At 48.1% G+C, this 15138-nt stretch overlaps 1 protein-coding gene across 2 annotated transcripts in view; it reads left to right on the top strand.

The window, feature by feature from the left end:
* Positions 1-13198, top strand: part of LOC106580211 (E3 ubiquitin-protein ligase znrf3) — a 194656-nt gene extending 181458 nt beyond the window's left edge. Inside the window, exons 5-8 of one of the 2 annotated variants that reach the window (XM_014161036.2) lie at positions 4251-4358; positions 7421-7588; positions 8863-8965; positions 9278-13198. In XM_014161036.2, coding sequence (XP_014016511.1) covers positions 4251-4358; positions 7421-7588; positions 8863-8965; positions 9278-11127 — 2229 coding nt within the window. In that variant the 3' untranslated portion in view covers positions 11128-13198. Of the gene's footprint in view, positions 1-4247; positions 4359-7420; positions 7589-8862; positions 8966-9277 lie in introns of both variants that reach the window. The other variant, XM_014161035.2, reaches the window with a different exon arrangement.
* Positions 13199-15138: the final 1940 nt, after the last annotated feature.

Here is a 15138-nt window from a genome sequence, read left to right as displayed (position 1 = left end):
AGTCTAATGGCTTGGGGGTAGAAGCTGTTGAGGAGCCTTTTGGTCCTAGACTTGGTGCTCCGGTACCGCTTGCCGTGCGGTAGCAGAGAAAACAGTCTATAACTTCGGTGACTGGAGTCTCTGACAATTTTATGGGCTTTCCTCTGACACCGCCTATTATACAGGTCCTGGATGGCAGGAAGCTAGACCCCAGTGATGTACTGGGCCATACGCACTACCCTCTGTAGTGCCTTATGGTCAGATGCCGGGCAGTTGCCATCCCAGGCGCTGATGCAACCAGTCAGGATGCTCTCGATGGTGCAGCTGTAGAACCTTTTGAGGATCTGAGGACCCATGTCAAATCTTTTCAGTCTCCTGAGGGGGAAAAGGTTTTGTCGTGCCCTCTTCACGACTGTCTTGGTATGTTTAGGGTGTCCGGGGGTCCGGTAGGATGCTGTTGATGTGAGCCATGATCAGCCTTTAAAAGCACTTCATGGCTACCGACGTGAGTGCCACGGGGCGGTAATCATTTAGGCAGGGTTACCTTCGCTTTCTTGGGCAAAGGGACTATGGTGGTCTGTTTGAAACATGTAGGTATTACAGACTCGGTCAGGGAGAGGTTGAAAATGTCAGTGAAGACACTTGACAGTTGGTCCGCACATGCTTTGTATACACATCCTGGTAATCCGTCTAGCCCAGTGGCTTTGTGAATGTTGACCTGTTTAAAGGTTTTGTCCACATCGGCTACCGAGAGCATTATCACACAGTCATCCAGAACAGCTGGTGCTCTCGTGCATGCTTCGGTGTTGCTTGCTTCGAAGCGAGCATAAAAGGCATTTAGCTCGTCTGGTAGGCTCACGTCAATGGGCAGCTCCCGTCTGGGTTTCCCTTTGTAGTCCGTAATAGTTTTCAAGCCCTGCCACATCCGACAAGTGTCAGAGCCGGTGTAGTAGGATTCAATCATAATCCTGTATTGACGCTTTGCTTGTTTGATGGTTCATCTGAGGGCATAGCGGGATTTCTTATAAGCGTCCGGATTAGTCTCCCGCTCCTTGAAAGCGGCAGCTCTAGCCTTTAGCTCGATGCGGATGTTGCCTGTAATCCATAGCTTCTGAATGGGATATGTACGTACAGTCACTGTGGGGACGATGTCATCAATGCACTTATTGATGAAGCCGATGACTGAGGTGGTGTATTCCTCAATGCCATTGGATGAATCCCGGAACATATTCCAGTCTGTGCTAGAAAAACAGTCCTGTAGTGTAGCATCCACGTCATCTGACCACTTCTGTATTGAGCGAGTCACTGGTACTTCCGTGGAACATGAACCAATTGGACTACATTATCTGTGGATGTAATATTTCATCATCATTCTTTATCAAACACTGTTTCTATGGTTCTATGTACCACTTTTCCATTTGACATTACTGTACACTCACCTGCCACTTTATTAGGTACACCTATCTAGTGCCTCCACAACAGCCTGAATTATTCACGGTGTTGTACATTAAGAGATACTCTTCTGCACACCATTTGTGGTGTTTATGTCAGCTTGAATGAGTCTGGACATTCTCCTCTGACCTCTCTCATTAACAAGGTGTTTTTTCCCACAGAAATGCCGCTCACTGAATGTGTTTTGTTTATCGCACCATTCTCTGTAAACTCTAGAGACTGTAGTGCGTAAAAATCCCAGGAGGGCAGTTGTTTCTGAGATGCTGGAACCACCATGTGTGGCACCAACAATCATACCACGGTCAAAGTTGCTTAGATTACACATCTTGCTCGTTCTTATGTTTGGTCGAACAACAACATGAGCTCTATACTCTATATACTCTATAAATTGAGTTGTAGGCAGCCACATGATTCGCTGTTCGAAGGGGCAGGCTATTTGCGTTAACACGCAGGTGTACCTAATAAAGTCGCCGTTGAGTGTATGTATGCAGGCCCTTGTAATTGCTTTTTCAATACTGCCAACTCGTTACTGATGATTGATTTCACATTACGGTCTGAGTATATAGTGAAATGAGTGGTATCCACCTACAACAACATAGCGATAACATGGAGCCGGCAGGTGATCCAGGTCACAATAGAGGTCAAGCAGTGGGTGGAGGAAGACGGGGAAGACGTGGGGGTCAAGGGAATGGCACGGGACAAGCACTCTTTCTGAAAGGTGGTCGTGGGCCTCGTTTGAGAGGTGTGGAGGAACGTGGTAGAGGACAAGGCCACGGACCAAGACAGCGGCAGCACCAGCAAAGAGTGTCCAATGAAAACTGAGCAATAGTTGTACACCATGTCGTAAATCATGGCATGACAATGACTGAGGCAGCTACAACGATTTAACCAAACCTCAGAAGATCAACCGTGGCCTCAATCATCAGAACTTTCCACAATGAGAACCGGTAAGTCTACAGCTGGCACTAAACTTTAGGCTACTCTCAATTGTCAAATGACTGTATACTGCATGCCAATGTGTACCACAGAGTAGGTGATGTGACTAAATGTGTTCTTACTGTAATTGTCCCTGCAGAATTGAGACTAGGCCAAATAGGAAAGGCAGAGGCAAAATTATGACTGAACAATAAGAGCGGGCTGTGGTCAATTTCTTTCGGCCCACAAATGACATTCGCCTTACAGAAATTCGGCAGCACATATTGGACAATGACGACATGTTCAACAATGTGGAAGCCATAAGTTTGCCGACTATTGCACGCATGCTGAAAAGGCATCAGGTGTCTCTAAAACATTTATACCGTGTGCCTTTTGAAAGAAATGCAGACAGAGTGAAGCAACTGAGGACTGAGTACGTTCAGGTATGTTCAGTTTCAAGATGCCTGTTGGGAAAAATTCCCCCAAAATTCTACGTCATTGTAATCAGTAATTCTCTTTCCAAAATGTATTTTTAGAGGGTGATGGAGCTGGATGCTGACGAAAACATCACAAATTCCTCTTTTTGGATGAGGCAGGCTTCAACCTGGCCAAGACAAGGAGGAGAGGTCGGAATTTCATTGGCCAGCGGGCAACCATCTAAGTACCTGGACAACGTGGGGCCAACATCACCACTATATCAGAAGATGGTGTGGTGGGAAGCAGACCTCATATTGGATCATATAATGCAGCTCTCCGTGTAACCTTCCTTGATGAGCTAAATCAGTTCTGTAGAGCTGATGGCGTGACCTATGTCATTGTGTGGGATAATGTCCGGTTCCAAATGGTGCAAACATAGTTTCAGGCCCATCCACAATTTACCACCCTGTACTTACACCCATACCCTTCTGTCCTTAACCCGATTGAGTAAATTTTCACAAATTTATGATAGGCGCCCTCGCGTACAAGCCACCCTTCTCCAGACCATGGATGACGCATGCAATGACATCACGGCAGACCAGTGTCAGGCCTGGATTCGCCATGGCCGAAGATTCTTCCCAAGATGTTTGGCTAATGAAAACATCCATTGTGATGTGGATGAGAACCTGTGGCCAAATCCACAAGACAGGGTTGATGGAAATATAGAAGTACAGTAATCAATCCTTTGTTTTGCTTTTTACAGTAAGCCAGGTGAGGAACACTGCAGTTGACATTTTACTGTAGTTCTTTTATTTTTTGTAGCTAATTATTTTTGCTTTGATTCAAAGAAACCTATGTTGTGATTTTATTGTGTTTCATCAATAAATTTCATATTTTGTTCAATGATTCCGCTGTGTCTGCAGTATTCTCTCTACTAGTCCTTTTACAGTGATGTCTTTACGTGTAGTACCATAATGAAACATGTATCACATATTTTGTACTACAATATTTAATGATTGTACGAACAACTACACAGTGAAACTATCGGTATCTTGTGTGTGGGTGATCTAAATGAATGTTCCTATGGTATTTCATGATACATGAGTTATTTGAACCAATGATTCTGGAAGTGCAAGGTTTCTTTAAAGATATGAATGCACAATGCAATGTTTTGAACATTGGACTGCCTGTGTTACAAGTGATGACTGTTTTGAGTTTAGAGTTTGGAAAAATTACAAAATGGTTCTGAAATTAGTGCTAAAGTGATTGTAAAAAAAGAGGATACATTTTTGGCACAAATATAATACAAGGAGGCACTTGAAGGAATTGAAGTTATTTATGTGCCTGGCAATTGGGAAATAATAAATAGACATTGTGTAGGAATATGAATAGGAGTCAAGTAGCAGAAGTGTGTGTGTGTGCATGCGTGTGTGGTTTCTTCCTTTGGCTGTATATATCTAATTGAATGGAGTCTCTCCCTACAGCAGCCTACAGAGTACTTTGACATGGGGATCTTCCTGGCCTTCTTCGTAGTGGTGTCTCTAGTCTGCCTCGTACTGCTCATCAAGATCAAACTAAAACAGAGAAGAAGCCAGGTGAGGACACACACACACACACACACATACACACACACACACACACGCAGACAGACACACAGACACACACACACGCAGACACACACACATACAATGGAAGTCGGAAGTTTACATACACTTAGGTTGGAGTCATTAAAACTCGTTTTTCAGCCACTCCACAAATGTCTTGTTAACAAACTACAGTTTTGGCAAGTCGGTTAGGACATCTACTTTGTGCATGACACAAGTAATTTTTCCCCAAAAATTTTTTGGAGTCAATTGGAGGTGTACCTGTGGATGTATTTCAAGGCCTACCCTCGAACTCAATGCCTCTTTGCTTGACATCATGGGAAAATCAAAAGAAATCAGCTAAGACCTCAGAAAAAAATGGTAGACCTCCACAAGTCTGGGTCATCCTTGGGAGCAATTTCCAAATGCCTGAAGGTACCACGTTCATCTGTACAAACAATAGTACGCAAGTATAAACACCATGGGATCACGCAGCCGTCATACCGCTCAGGAAGGAGACGTGTTCTGTCTCCTAGAGATGAACATACTCTGGTGCGAAAAGTGCAAATCAATCCCAGAACAACAGCAGAGAACCTTGTGAAGATGCTGGAGGAAACAAGTACAAAAGTAAAACGAGTCCTATATCGACATAACCTGAAAGGCCACTCAGCAAGGAAGAAGCCACTGCTCCAAAACCGCCATAAAAAAGCCAGACTACGGTTTGCAACTGCACATGGGGACAAAGATCGTACTTTTTGGAGAAATGTCCTCTGGTTTGATGAAACAAAAATAGAACTGTTTGGCCATAATGACCATCGTTATGTTTGGAGGAAAAAAGGGGATGTTTGCAAGCCGAAGAACACCATCCCAACCTTGAAGCACGGGGGTGGCAGCATCAAGTTGTGGGGGTGCTTGGCTGGTGCACTTCACAAAATAGATGGCATCATGAGAAGGAAAATGATGTGGATATATAGTCGTTGACATGGGCATGCTAAGGACACGCTGTATATCAGTGGTGCACCTGTACATGTACCTGTATATCAGTGGAGGCTGCTGCCACTTTAAGTAGGAGGACAGGCTCATAGTTGTGCCCGGACCAGATAAAGTGAATGGTATCAAATACATGGTTTCAACTACACTACAGCTATTGTTATAAACCGTCCTCCCCTCACCAGCCACCAACTCTCTGTCCTCTGCTCACCTCCCCTCCCCAGCCACCAACTCTCTGTCCTGTGCTCCCCTCCCCTCCCCAGCCACCAACGCTCTGTCCTCTGCTCCCCTCCCCTCCCCAGCCACCAACTCTCTGTCCTCTGCTCCCCTCCCCAGCCACCAACTCTCTGTCCTCTGCTCCTCTCCCCTCCCCAGTCACCAACTCTCTGTCCTCTGCTCCCCTCCCCTCCCCAGCCACCAACTCTCTGTCCTCTGCTCCCCTCCCCAGCCACCAACTCTCTGTCCTCTCCTCCCCTCCCCTCCCCTCCCCAGCCACCAACTCTCTGTCCTCTCCTCCCCTCCCCTCCCCTCCCCAGCAACCAACTCTCTGTCCTCTGCTCCCCTCCCCAGCCACCAACTCTCTGTCCTCTGCTCCCCTCCCCAGCCACCAACTCTCTGTCCTCTGCTCCCCTCCCCTCCCCAGCCACCAACTCTCTGTCCTCTGCTCCTCTCCCCTCCACAGCCACCAACTCTCTGTCCTCTGCTCCCCTCCCCTCCCCAGCCACCAACTCTCTGTCCTCTCCTCCCCTCCCCTCCCCAGCCACCAACTCTCTGTCCTCTGCTCCCTTCCCCTCCCCAGCCACCAACTCTCTGTCCTCTGCTCCCCTCCCCTCCCCAGCAACCAGCTCTCTGTCCTCTGCTCCTCTCACCAGCCACCAACTCTCTGTCCTCTCCCCTCCCCAGCCACCAACTCTCTGTCCTCTGCTCCTCTCACCAGCCACCAACTCTCTGTCCTCTGCTCCCCTCCCCTCCCCAGCCACCAACTCTCTGTCCTCTCCTCCCCTCCCCAGCCACCAACTCTCTGTCCTCTGCTCCCCTCCCCAGCCACCAACTCTCTGTCCTCTGCTCCCCTCCCCAGCCACCAACTCTCTGTCCTCTGCTCCCCTCACCAGCCACCAACTCTCTGACCTCTGCTCCCCTCCCCTCCCCAGCCACCAACTCTCTGTCCTCTGCTCCCCTCCCCTCCCCAGCCACCAACTCTCTGTCCTCTGCTCCCCTCCCCTCCACAGCCACCAACTCTCTGTCCTCTGTTCCCCTCCCCAGCCACCAACTCTCTGTCCTCTGCTCCCCTCCCCAGCCACCAACTCTCTGTCCTCTGCTCCCCTCCCCAGCCACCAACTCTCTGTCCTCTGCTCCCCTCCCCAGCCACCAACTCTCTGTCCTCTGCTCCTCTCCCCTCCACAGCCACCAACTCTCTGTCCTCTGCTCCCCTCCCCTCCCCAGCCACCAACTCTCTGTCCTCTGCTCCCCTCCCCAGCCACCAACTCTCTGTCCTCTCCTCCCCTCCCCAGCCACCAACTCTCTGTCCTCTGCTCCCCTCCCCAGCCACCAACTCTCTGTCCTCTGCTCCTCTCCCCTCCCCAGCCACCAACTCTCTGTCCTCTGCTCCCCTCCCCTCACCAGCCACCAACTCTCTGTCCTCTGCTCCCCTCACCAGCCACCAACTCTCTGTCCTCTGCTCCCCTCCCCTCCCCAGCCACCAACTCTCTGTCCTCTGCTCCCCTCCCCTCCCCAGCCACCAACTCTCTGTCCTCTGCTCCCCTCCCCTCCCCAGCCACCAACTCTCTGTCCTCTGCTCCCCTCCCCTCCCCAGCCACCAACTCTCTGTCCTCCTCTCCCCTCCCTCCCCAGCCACCAACCTTCTGTCCTCTGCTCCCCTCCCCTCCCCAGCCACCAACTCTCTGTCCTCTGCTCCCCTCCCCTCCCCAGCCACCAACTCTCTGTCCTCCTCTCCCCTCCCCTCCCCAGCCACCAACCTTCTGTCCTCCTCTCCACTGCCCTCCCCAGCAAGACTGCATACCTGTGTATCACCCCCAGTCTAACCCTCTGTCCCCCCCCCTCTCCTCTCTCCTCCACCTCTACAGAGTTCTATGAATAGGATGGCCATCCAGGCCCTGGAGAAGATGGAGACCAGGAAGTTCAAGGCCAAGGTCAAGGGTCAACGTGAGAGCAGCTACGGAGCGTCTGATTCACTGAGCAGTAGCTCCACCACCGACTGTGCCATCTGTCTGGAGAAGTACATGGAAGGAGAGGTACTAGACACACAAACACTGAATAGAAACACACACACACTGTTCAGAATTTTTTTGGGCAGAAAGGGGTTAGCTTCAGGAACAAAAAAGCATGGTCAGAAGCTGAATTTGGTTTCTGAAGTCTGTAGAAATATGTATTCTATACCCTAATCATTGGAGGGAGAGAGGGAAGGAGGGAGGTAGAGAGGTTAGAGGGAGGGAGGGAGGTAGAGAGGTCAGAGGGAGGTCAGAGGGAGGTCGGAGGGAGGGAGGGAGGGAGGGAGGGAGGGAGGGAGGGAGGGAGGGAGGGAGGGAGGGAGGGAGGGAGGGAGGGAGGGAGGGAGGGAGGGATTGATTAGATTTTTTTTTATTTTATTTGAATCTCTTTTAGTCCCCATTTTGACTAATCTTCCAAGAGTCCTTAAACATTAAAATACAATTTATATACGAACACATTTTCACATATAACACACTATTACAAACATACATAATATACTAACATAATGACCCAATAAATACTAAATCTAAAAAATATTGGTTCTTCATCTACTATAGTCGCACAACATTTCTATTTATTATATTTAAATCGTTTTAAAATAATGTTTAAATTCATATACTGAAAGGTTTCTGGTTTGCTCAGTTAATTTATTCCATTTCTTTATTGCTCTAAATTGAAATGTTATTTTGCCTATTTTCTTTTCTGTCTGGATAACGCATAGATGGTGGACAATCTATTCCTAGTATTTACGGAGAGAGAAAGAGAGGGGGGAAGGAGAGGGGCGGAGAAGGAGGGAGGGAGAGAGAGAGGAAGGGGAGAGGGAGGGAGAGAAGGAAGGAAGGAAGGAAGGAAGGAAGGAAGGAAGGAAGGAAGGAAGGAAGGAAGGAAGGAAGGAAGGAAGGAAGGAAGGAAGGAAGGAAGGAAGGAAGGAAGGAAGGAAGGAAGGAAGGAAGGAAGGAAGGAAGGAAGGAAGGGAGGGAGGGAGGGAGGGAGGGAGGGAGGGAGGGACGGAGTTGTTCAGTGTTGCTGTTCATGTATAATAATGTGAAGAAGAGAAACCTTGCTGCTCTGCTGATAGCTGTTAGCCGTTCACCCATCAAACACCAATCATGTCCTTAGATGTTGTACGCCTTTACTAACCTTAACTGGTTCCCTCCCCTTCTCCTTCACTCCTTCTCTCCTCCGGTTCCCTTCCCCCTCTCCCCCCTTCCCCCCTTCCCCCATCCCCTTTACCTTCTCCCCCTGTTCCCCTCCCCCTCTCTTCCGCTTCCCCTCCTCCTCTCCCACCCATCTACAGGAGCTGCGGGTCATCCCCTGTGCCCACAGGTTCCATAAGAAGTGTGTGGACCCATGGCTCCTACAGCACCACACCTGTCCTCACTGTAGACACAACATCATCGGTGAGCTGGTGTTCCCTATGGGCCCTGGTCAAAAGTAGTGCACTATATAGGGAACAGGGTTCCATTTGGGACATGCTGTTGTCAGCATGAGGCCTGTAGCTATCTGACAGGAATTTTCCAGTCTGCAAATATTTCACTTTTGTCACACTATGCAACCCGGTAAAACGTTAAAAGAGACTAATCAATTAATTTAATCAACGTAAAATAAATTTTTCATGAATCTGTAACAAAGCTAACTTTTGAAAGACTTTTCTTTGACTCCGTGCGTTAACCAAACTCTCTCCCTCCCTTACACCCCTATTCTCTTCTCAGAGCAAAAGAAGGGGAACCCCGGCGCTGTCTGCAATGACCCAGTCTACAGCCGGCAGCAGAGGGTAGTCCTGCCTGTCCACTACCCTGGCAGGGTGCACCGTTCTGGGCAGGTGACTGCCTACCCCACCCGCACCTCCATGGACCCCCATGGTAACCCCATCACAGTGCTCACAGTGGACCAGCACTCAGACCTACAGGGCCTGTACCCTCCCCAGTCTGCCCACGCCGGGGCCTTCCTCCGGGGCTACCACCCCCACCCAACCCTGCAGCTGGACCACTCTCTCAACCCCCACCACTGTGGGCTGCAGCACCAGCGCCTTGGCCTCAACCCCCCCGCCTACCCCCAGTACCAGCAGCCAGGGCCCCACCACGGCGCCTTCAAGAGGCCTAAGTTCCACGGACGCAGCTTCTCGCGGGCCGCCTGCTACTCGCAGTACGAGACCATGTACCAGCACTACTACCTCCAGGGCCTGACCTTCCCCCAGCAGGGTGAAGGGACCCAGGGGGCAGCAGGCATAGGAGGGCTGACTGGGAGCGCCGGGCCCCACAAGGGCCACCAGAGCATGGCTTTCCAAGGGGGGCTGCTCTACCCCACGTTGGTCCACATGGCCCCCGCCACCAGCTCCAGGATTGCTGAGGCAGGGAGCGGTGCCTCGGGTCTGGGCTGTTACCATGGCCACCGCTCGGTGTGCAGTGGTTACCTGGCTGACTGCCCGGGCAGCGACAGCAGCAGCAGCTCTGGCCACTGCCACTGTTCCTCCAGTGACTCTATGCTGGACTGTACAGAGATCAGTAACCAGGGGGTATACGGCTCCTGTTCCACTTTCCGCAGCTCCCTGAGCTCTGACTACGACCCCTACGTCTACCGCAGTAAGAGCCCCTGTAGGGGGTTGCAAGGGGAGCCAGGGGCCTCGTCTGCAGGGGCCTCCACCGCATGCCCCTCCACAGCCGAGGACTCCCTAACCCCAGCTCCCTCGGGGGGCCACGATGGCGACAGTCTGCAGCCACAGCCTCCTCCTGGAACCTCAGGGTTCAGTGTGGGGGACCAGCTCTCCAGCTGCAGTCTGGAGCACAGCTACAGCAGCCGCTCGTCACTGGACCAACCCAGGGACACCAGCACCACTAGCACTACCTCAGCCAGGCCTCTAGAGGGAGCCACAGTGGACATGGGGAAGGGAGGGCAGACAGGGGAGGAGACAAGGGGGGAGCATGGCCTGGGGGGAACAGGGGCATGTAGCTGCTGTTTCGAGGTGCTCCCTCCCAACATGGAGTGCAAAGGTCAGCAGGGATATCAGAGGCAGGACTCAGACTGGGTGGGGCCTATGGCCTCCTCGGGACGTGGCTGTTGCAGGGAGGCAGAGCAGAACTTTTACCCCCCTGGGGAGCGCCTGTTGGCTCCGTCGGAGCAGGTGAACTATGAGGGCCTGCCCTATTGCTTCTACAAGGAGATGAAGGTTCACCGGGCAACAGGGGGGCGCTATAATGAGGACTATGCCGTGAATGTGCAGTATGCGCACCACGCTGCAGACTCAGATGCCTGCTGTGGTGGGCTCAGCCAGAGAATACCCATAATCCACCAGGGCACAGACTATGAGCTGGGCTTGGGGACAGAGACTCTGTATCAGAGCAGCCTACTGCTAGCCAGCCTCACCTTGGGGCAGGGGGGCGAGGGGGGGACTGGGGGGCAGGTGGAGCCTGGTGAGGGAGGGTACTTCACCTCAGGACAGTTCAGAGGTCAAGCAAACCCCACCCAGGAAGAAGAGACCAGGGCCCTGTTCCACCCCCTGAACTACATTACCCACAATGCACCTGGAAACAGTAAAGCTACAGACAAGGGTCTGGGGGTATGAGGGGGTGTGGAGCCCAGAAACAGGGACTCAAACAAACAGCCTCTTTGGTACCTAGTCGGTCAGTCAAGAAAACCTCAGTTGCCTTGCTTTTTTTAAGCCTCGCTCGCTGAACTGAATGTTATCATCCTAGATGGTGATGGTGTAGATTTCTACTGAAATTATATGATGGCCTGCCTGCCTGGCGTATCCAGACATAACCAGTTCATTCCTGTGGCCATCAGCAGCTCAGCATCAGCCCAGCTCAACCCACATCACTCTGACTCGTGGCCAAGCCTCACCAGCGGAGTCTACAGGCTCAGATAGATAGAGAATCAGGCTACAACATATGGGTGGAAGTTCACTGTGGTTGGGTTGGTTGTAACAGTGGATCAACACATAGGCTAGCCCAGCCCTTACAGTACCATGGGTTCCAGACAGGGTCAGTCCGGATCCTGAGACCCATTTGGAGAGAAACAAACTGTGTTAGCAGGGCCCAGTTTGAGATTTTTTTTCTTCTGATTTAGTAAGTTGTTTTTCACATCTGGACTCTGGACTGTGTTGTTTGAGGATACATTTGATTTGCTTTATAATCACACACATACCTGTGTGTACATGCATATGTACTTTATGTATGTGTTTATTGTAATTTACTGCTCTTATGACATAACGTTGCATATACAGCTTGGACAACAAGCGTCAACAAACCACCAAACTCAGATGAAAGGTTATGGAAGAATACCAAAACATCAACTTATTTTATTTTTTAGGGGGTTGGGTGGAGGGGCGGGGTCCTTGCTAGTTGGAGGGGAGGCAGTTCGTCACAGTCACACGCTCTTTCATTGAGCTAAGCTATACTAACTAGACTACAGTTCTCTCTTGGGATACTCAATGGGGCGCGATATTCTAGAACAATGCAGATAGAATGTTGACTCAGTTCTCTGTTCTACATAATAGAGAGTCTGTTCTATATAGAATACATGTCTATCTGCGATGTTCAGAACATAGTGCCTTCTAGAACATGCACCAGACCAACACCAAGCCTTAGGCCACTGAGCCATCCTTACTATCCTGGGCTGTGTGTCACCTTTTGACTAAATAAAGGTCCACGTAGTGACAGGGTTCCTCTGAGTTTGTAGAAAGACATTTGGAAATCTTCAAAGGATTGGATTTATATCAGGTTTAGTCAATACTTGTACGTTAGAAGCTCTAGTTTTAGTTTTTTTGCAGTCACTCATCTAGCCTCCTCCTCAACACTTAAGCTATAATATACTGTCTATGGTTTTATAAAGCTGTTGTGTGTCAAAAAAGGCCAAAGGGAAAAAATATATGTTATTCACAAGGGATCCCTTTTATACTGTGGCTGTGGGTTACACAGGGGAGTTACACAAAAAGCAGCATGTCAGATTTTTTTATTTTATTAAATCATACAGTACACATCATGCTCTCAAACAATATCAACGTTGTTCATTCATGCCTTCTTTATGAAATGTACCCATTGTCTTCAGAGGCAATCGTTTTGAAATAGCAATATTTATATGTTAACCCAGAGCCTGTAATCAATGAAAGATATTGAGAATCTAATCTTTCCTTTGCATAAAGATACGTATGTACTACAAATATAACATTGTGGGTTACCCGAGTCACTATTTAATTGTTTTGTTTTATTATTTGTAGCACTTAAGAAGATTGTATTAAAAGAAAATGTGTACACAAATTAATATTTTTTTAATTTTTTTTAAGAATATAATTATTTTCTCCATCATTACCATTTTACAAATGTTTAAAAAAGGCTAGAAATCAATCTGTATATTTCTGTATCTCTATAGCAGCACATTTCATAAATGGAAATATGTTCTCTGAATATTTATTTACTAATATATTTATCTTCAAGCCATGTCTTATGTTGAGAGTGTATGAACGTTTTTGAGTTATTTGGTTGCTGTTTGTGATAAATCGCTAAATACATGGTAATTGCACACAAAGTTATTCAATATTCTCTGACCAAAAATGTATTAAAAAAAATGTATTACCATACAGTTGTGTAATTAAAGTGAGCAAAGATCTGTAAAATATACAGTTTTATTCAAGTAAATCACATTGTTGTGTTTTTTTCCCCCAAACATTTTCATCTTCATTCAGGGAAATTGACAACAGTGCAGTGTTGATAAGAATTGATATTTTAAATATGGTATAGATCTACATCTCTTTTGGGAGGAAAACTTAGGTAGGAAAGCATATATACGGAAAATGTTAAACCACATAACTTTGACTGGCTTGGAATTAACTGAGAGAGACTGGATAGTCCTCTGAAGCTACATCACAAAAGTGCACCTTGGTAAAAGTAGTGGACTATATAAGGAATAGGGTGCAATTTGGGAAGTACCCCATGTAGTTACCCTACTGTCGTCTGCTTGCCTAGAACGTCTGCTGGCCTAGAACTTGGAACACTGCCTCTGATCTGTCTCCGCCTAGTGGATGGGAAACAACATGCTTAAAATATCCATATTCAAAACTAAGAATCTACAATTGTTAATCCTTGATTCCTGTCCTCCTCAAAATGCATCGTAGGAGAGGTTCCAAGGTGCATTGAAGAGCAATATCTATGTTTTTAAAGACAAACGCAACTGAGGAGAGTGGACGAAAGCAATCAAGGAAATACAATTAAGATTCACTGGGGTGTGTTCACTAGGAACCAACCGGAAGCAAAAGGAATGAAATGAGGAGGGACCTACCTGAATTTGTCCAATAGAAACTGGTTTTCATTGCAAAACGTTTTCCTTTTGGAGTATGCTGTTTTCGTCGCAAAACATTTTGGACTAATGATTATACCCCTGCTCATTTTACATTTTAGCAGACACTCTTACCCAGAGGGATTTACAGTAGTGAATGCATACATTTCATACATTTTTTTTCCGTACTGGTCCCCCGTGGGAATCGAACCCACAACCCTAGCGTTGCAAACACCATGCTATACCAACTGAGCCACGGTGAAGTTTCCCCTGGGAACAGATCTAGGATCAGCTTCCCTTCCCCCAATCCTAACATCAACCATTTGTGGAAATGCAAAACTGACCCAAGATTAGCGTCTAGGGGCCACTTCACTGTTTCACCCTACTCCAAGAATAGTCCAGGCTTGTTGTCACCACCAGGGAGCAGTCAAAGCAGTCTATATTGAAGCACACATTACTTGTCACATGGGCCAGGTGTAGACTTTACAGTGAAATGCTTACTTACTAGCCCTTCCCAATGATGCAGAGTGAAAAATTAGTACAATTAAAACAATAGATCAAGAGGAATAAAATACACAAGAATGGAGCTATATACAGGAAGTATCAGTACCAGATCAATGTGGAGTTATATACAGGAAGTATCAGTAGCAGATCAATGTGGAGTTATATACTGGAAGTACCAGTACCAGATCAATGTGGAGCTATATACAGGAAGTATCAGTACCAGATCAATGTGATGCTATATACAGGAAGTATCAGTACCAGATCAATGTGGAGCTATATATAGGAAGTACCAGTACCAGATCAATGTGGAGCTATATACAGGAAGTACCAGTACCAGATCAATGTGGAGCTATATACAGGGAGTACCGGTACCAGATCAATGTGGAGCTATATACAGGGAGTAGCAGTACCAGATCAATGTGGAGCTATATACAGGAAGTATCAGTACCAGATCAATGTGGAGCTATATACAGGAAGTATCAGTACCAGATCAATGTGGAGCTATATATAGGAAGTACCAGTACCAGATCAATGTGGAGCTATATACAGGAAGTACCAGTACCAGATCAATGTGGAGCTATATACAGGGAGTACCGGTACCAGATCAATGTGGAGCTATATACAGGGAGTATCAGTACCAGATCAATGTGGAGCTATATACAGGAAGTACCAGTACCAGATCAATGTGGAGCTATATACAGGAAGTACCAGTACCAGATCAATGTGGAGCTATATACAGGGAGTACCGGTACCAGATCAATGTGGAGCTATATACAGGGAGTAGCAGTACCAGATCAAT

This window comes from Salmo salar, chromosome ssa20 (genome assembly GCF_905237065.1).
Source record: "Salmo salar chromosome ssa20, Ssal_v3.1, whole genome shotgun sequence".
In the NCBI taxonomy this organism is placed as follows: domain Eukaryota; kingdom Metazoa; phylum Chordata; class Actinopteri; order Salmoniformes; family Salmonidae; genus Salmo; species Salmo salar.
This window is presented reverse-complemented; position numbering and strand designations above follow the sequence as displayed.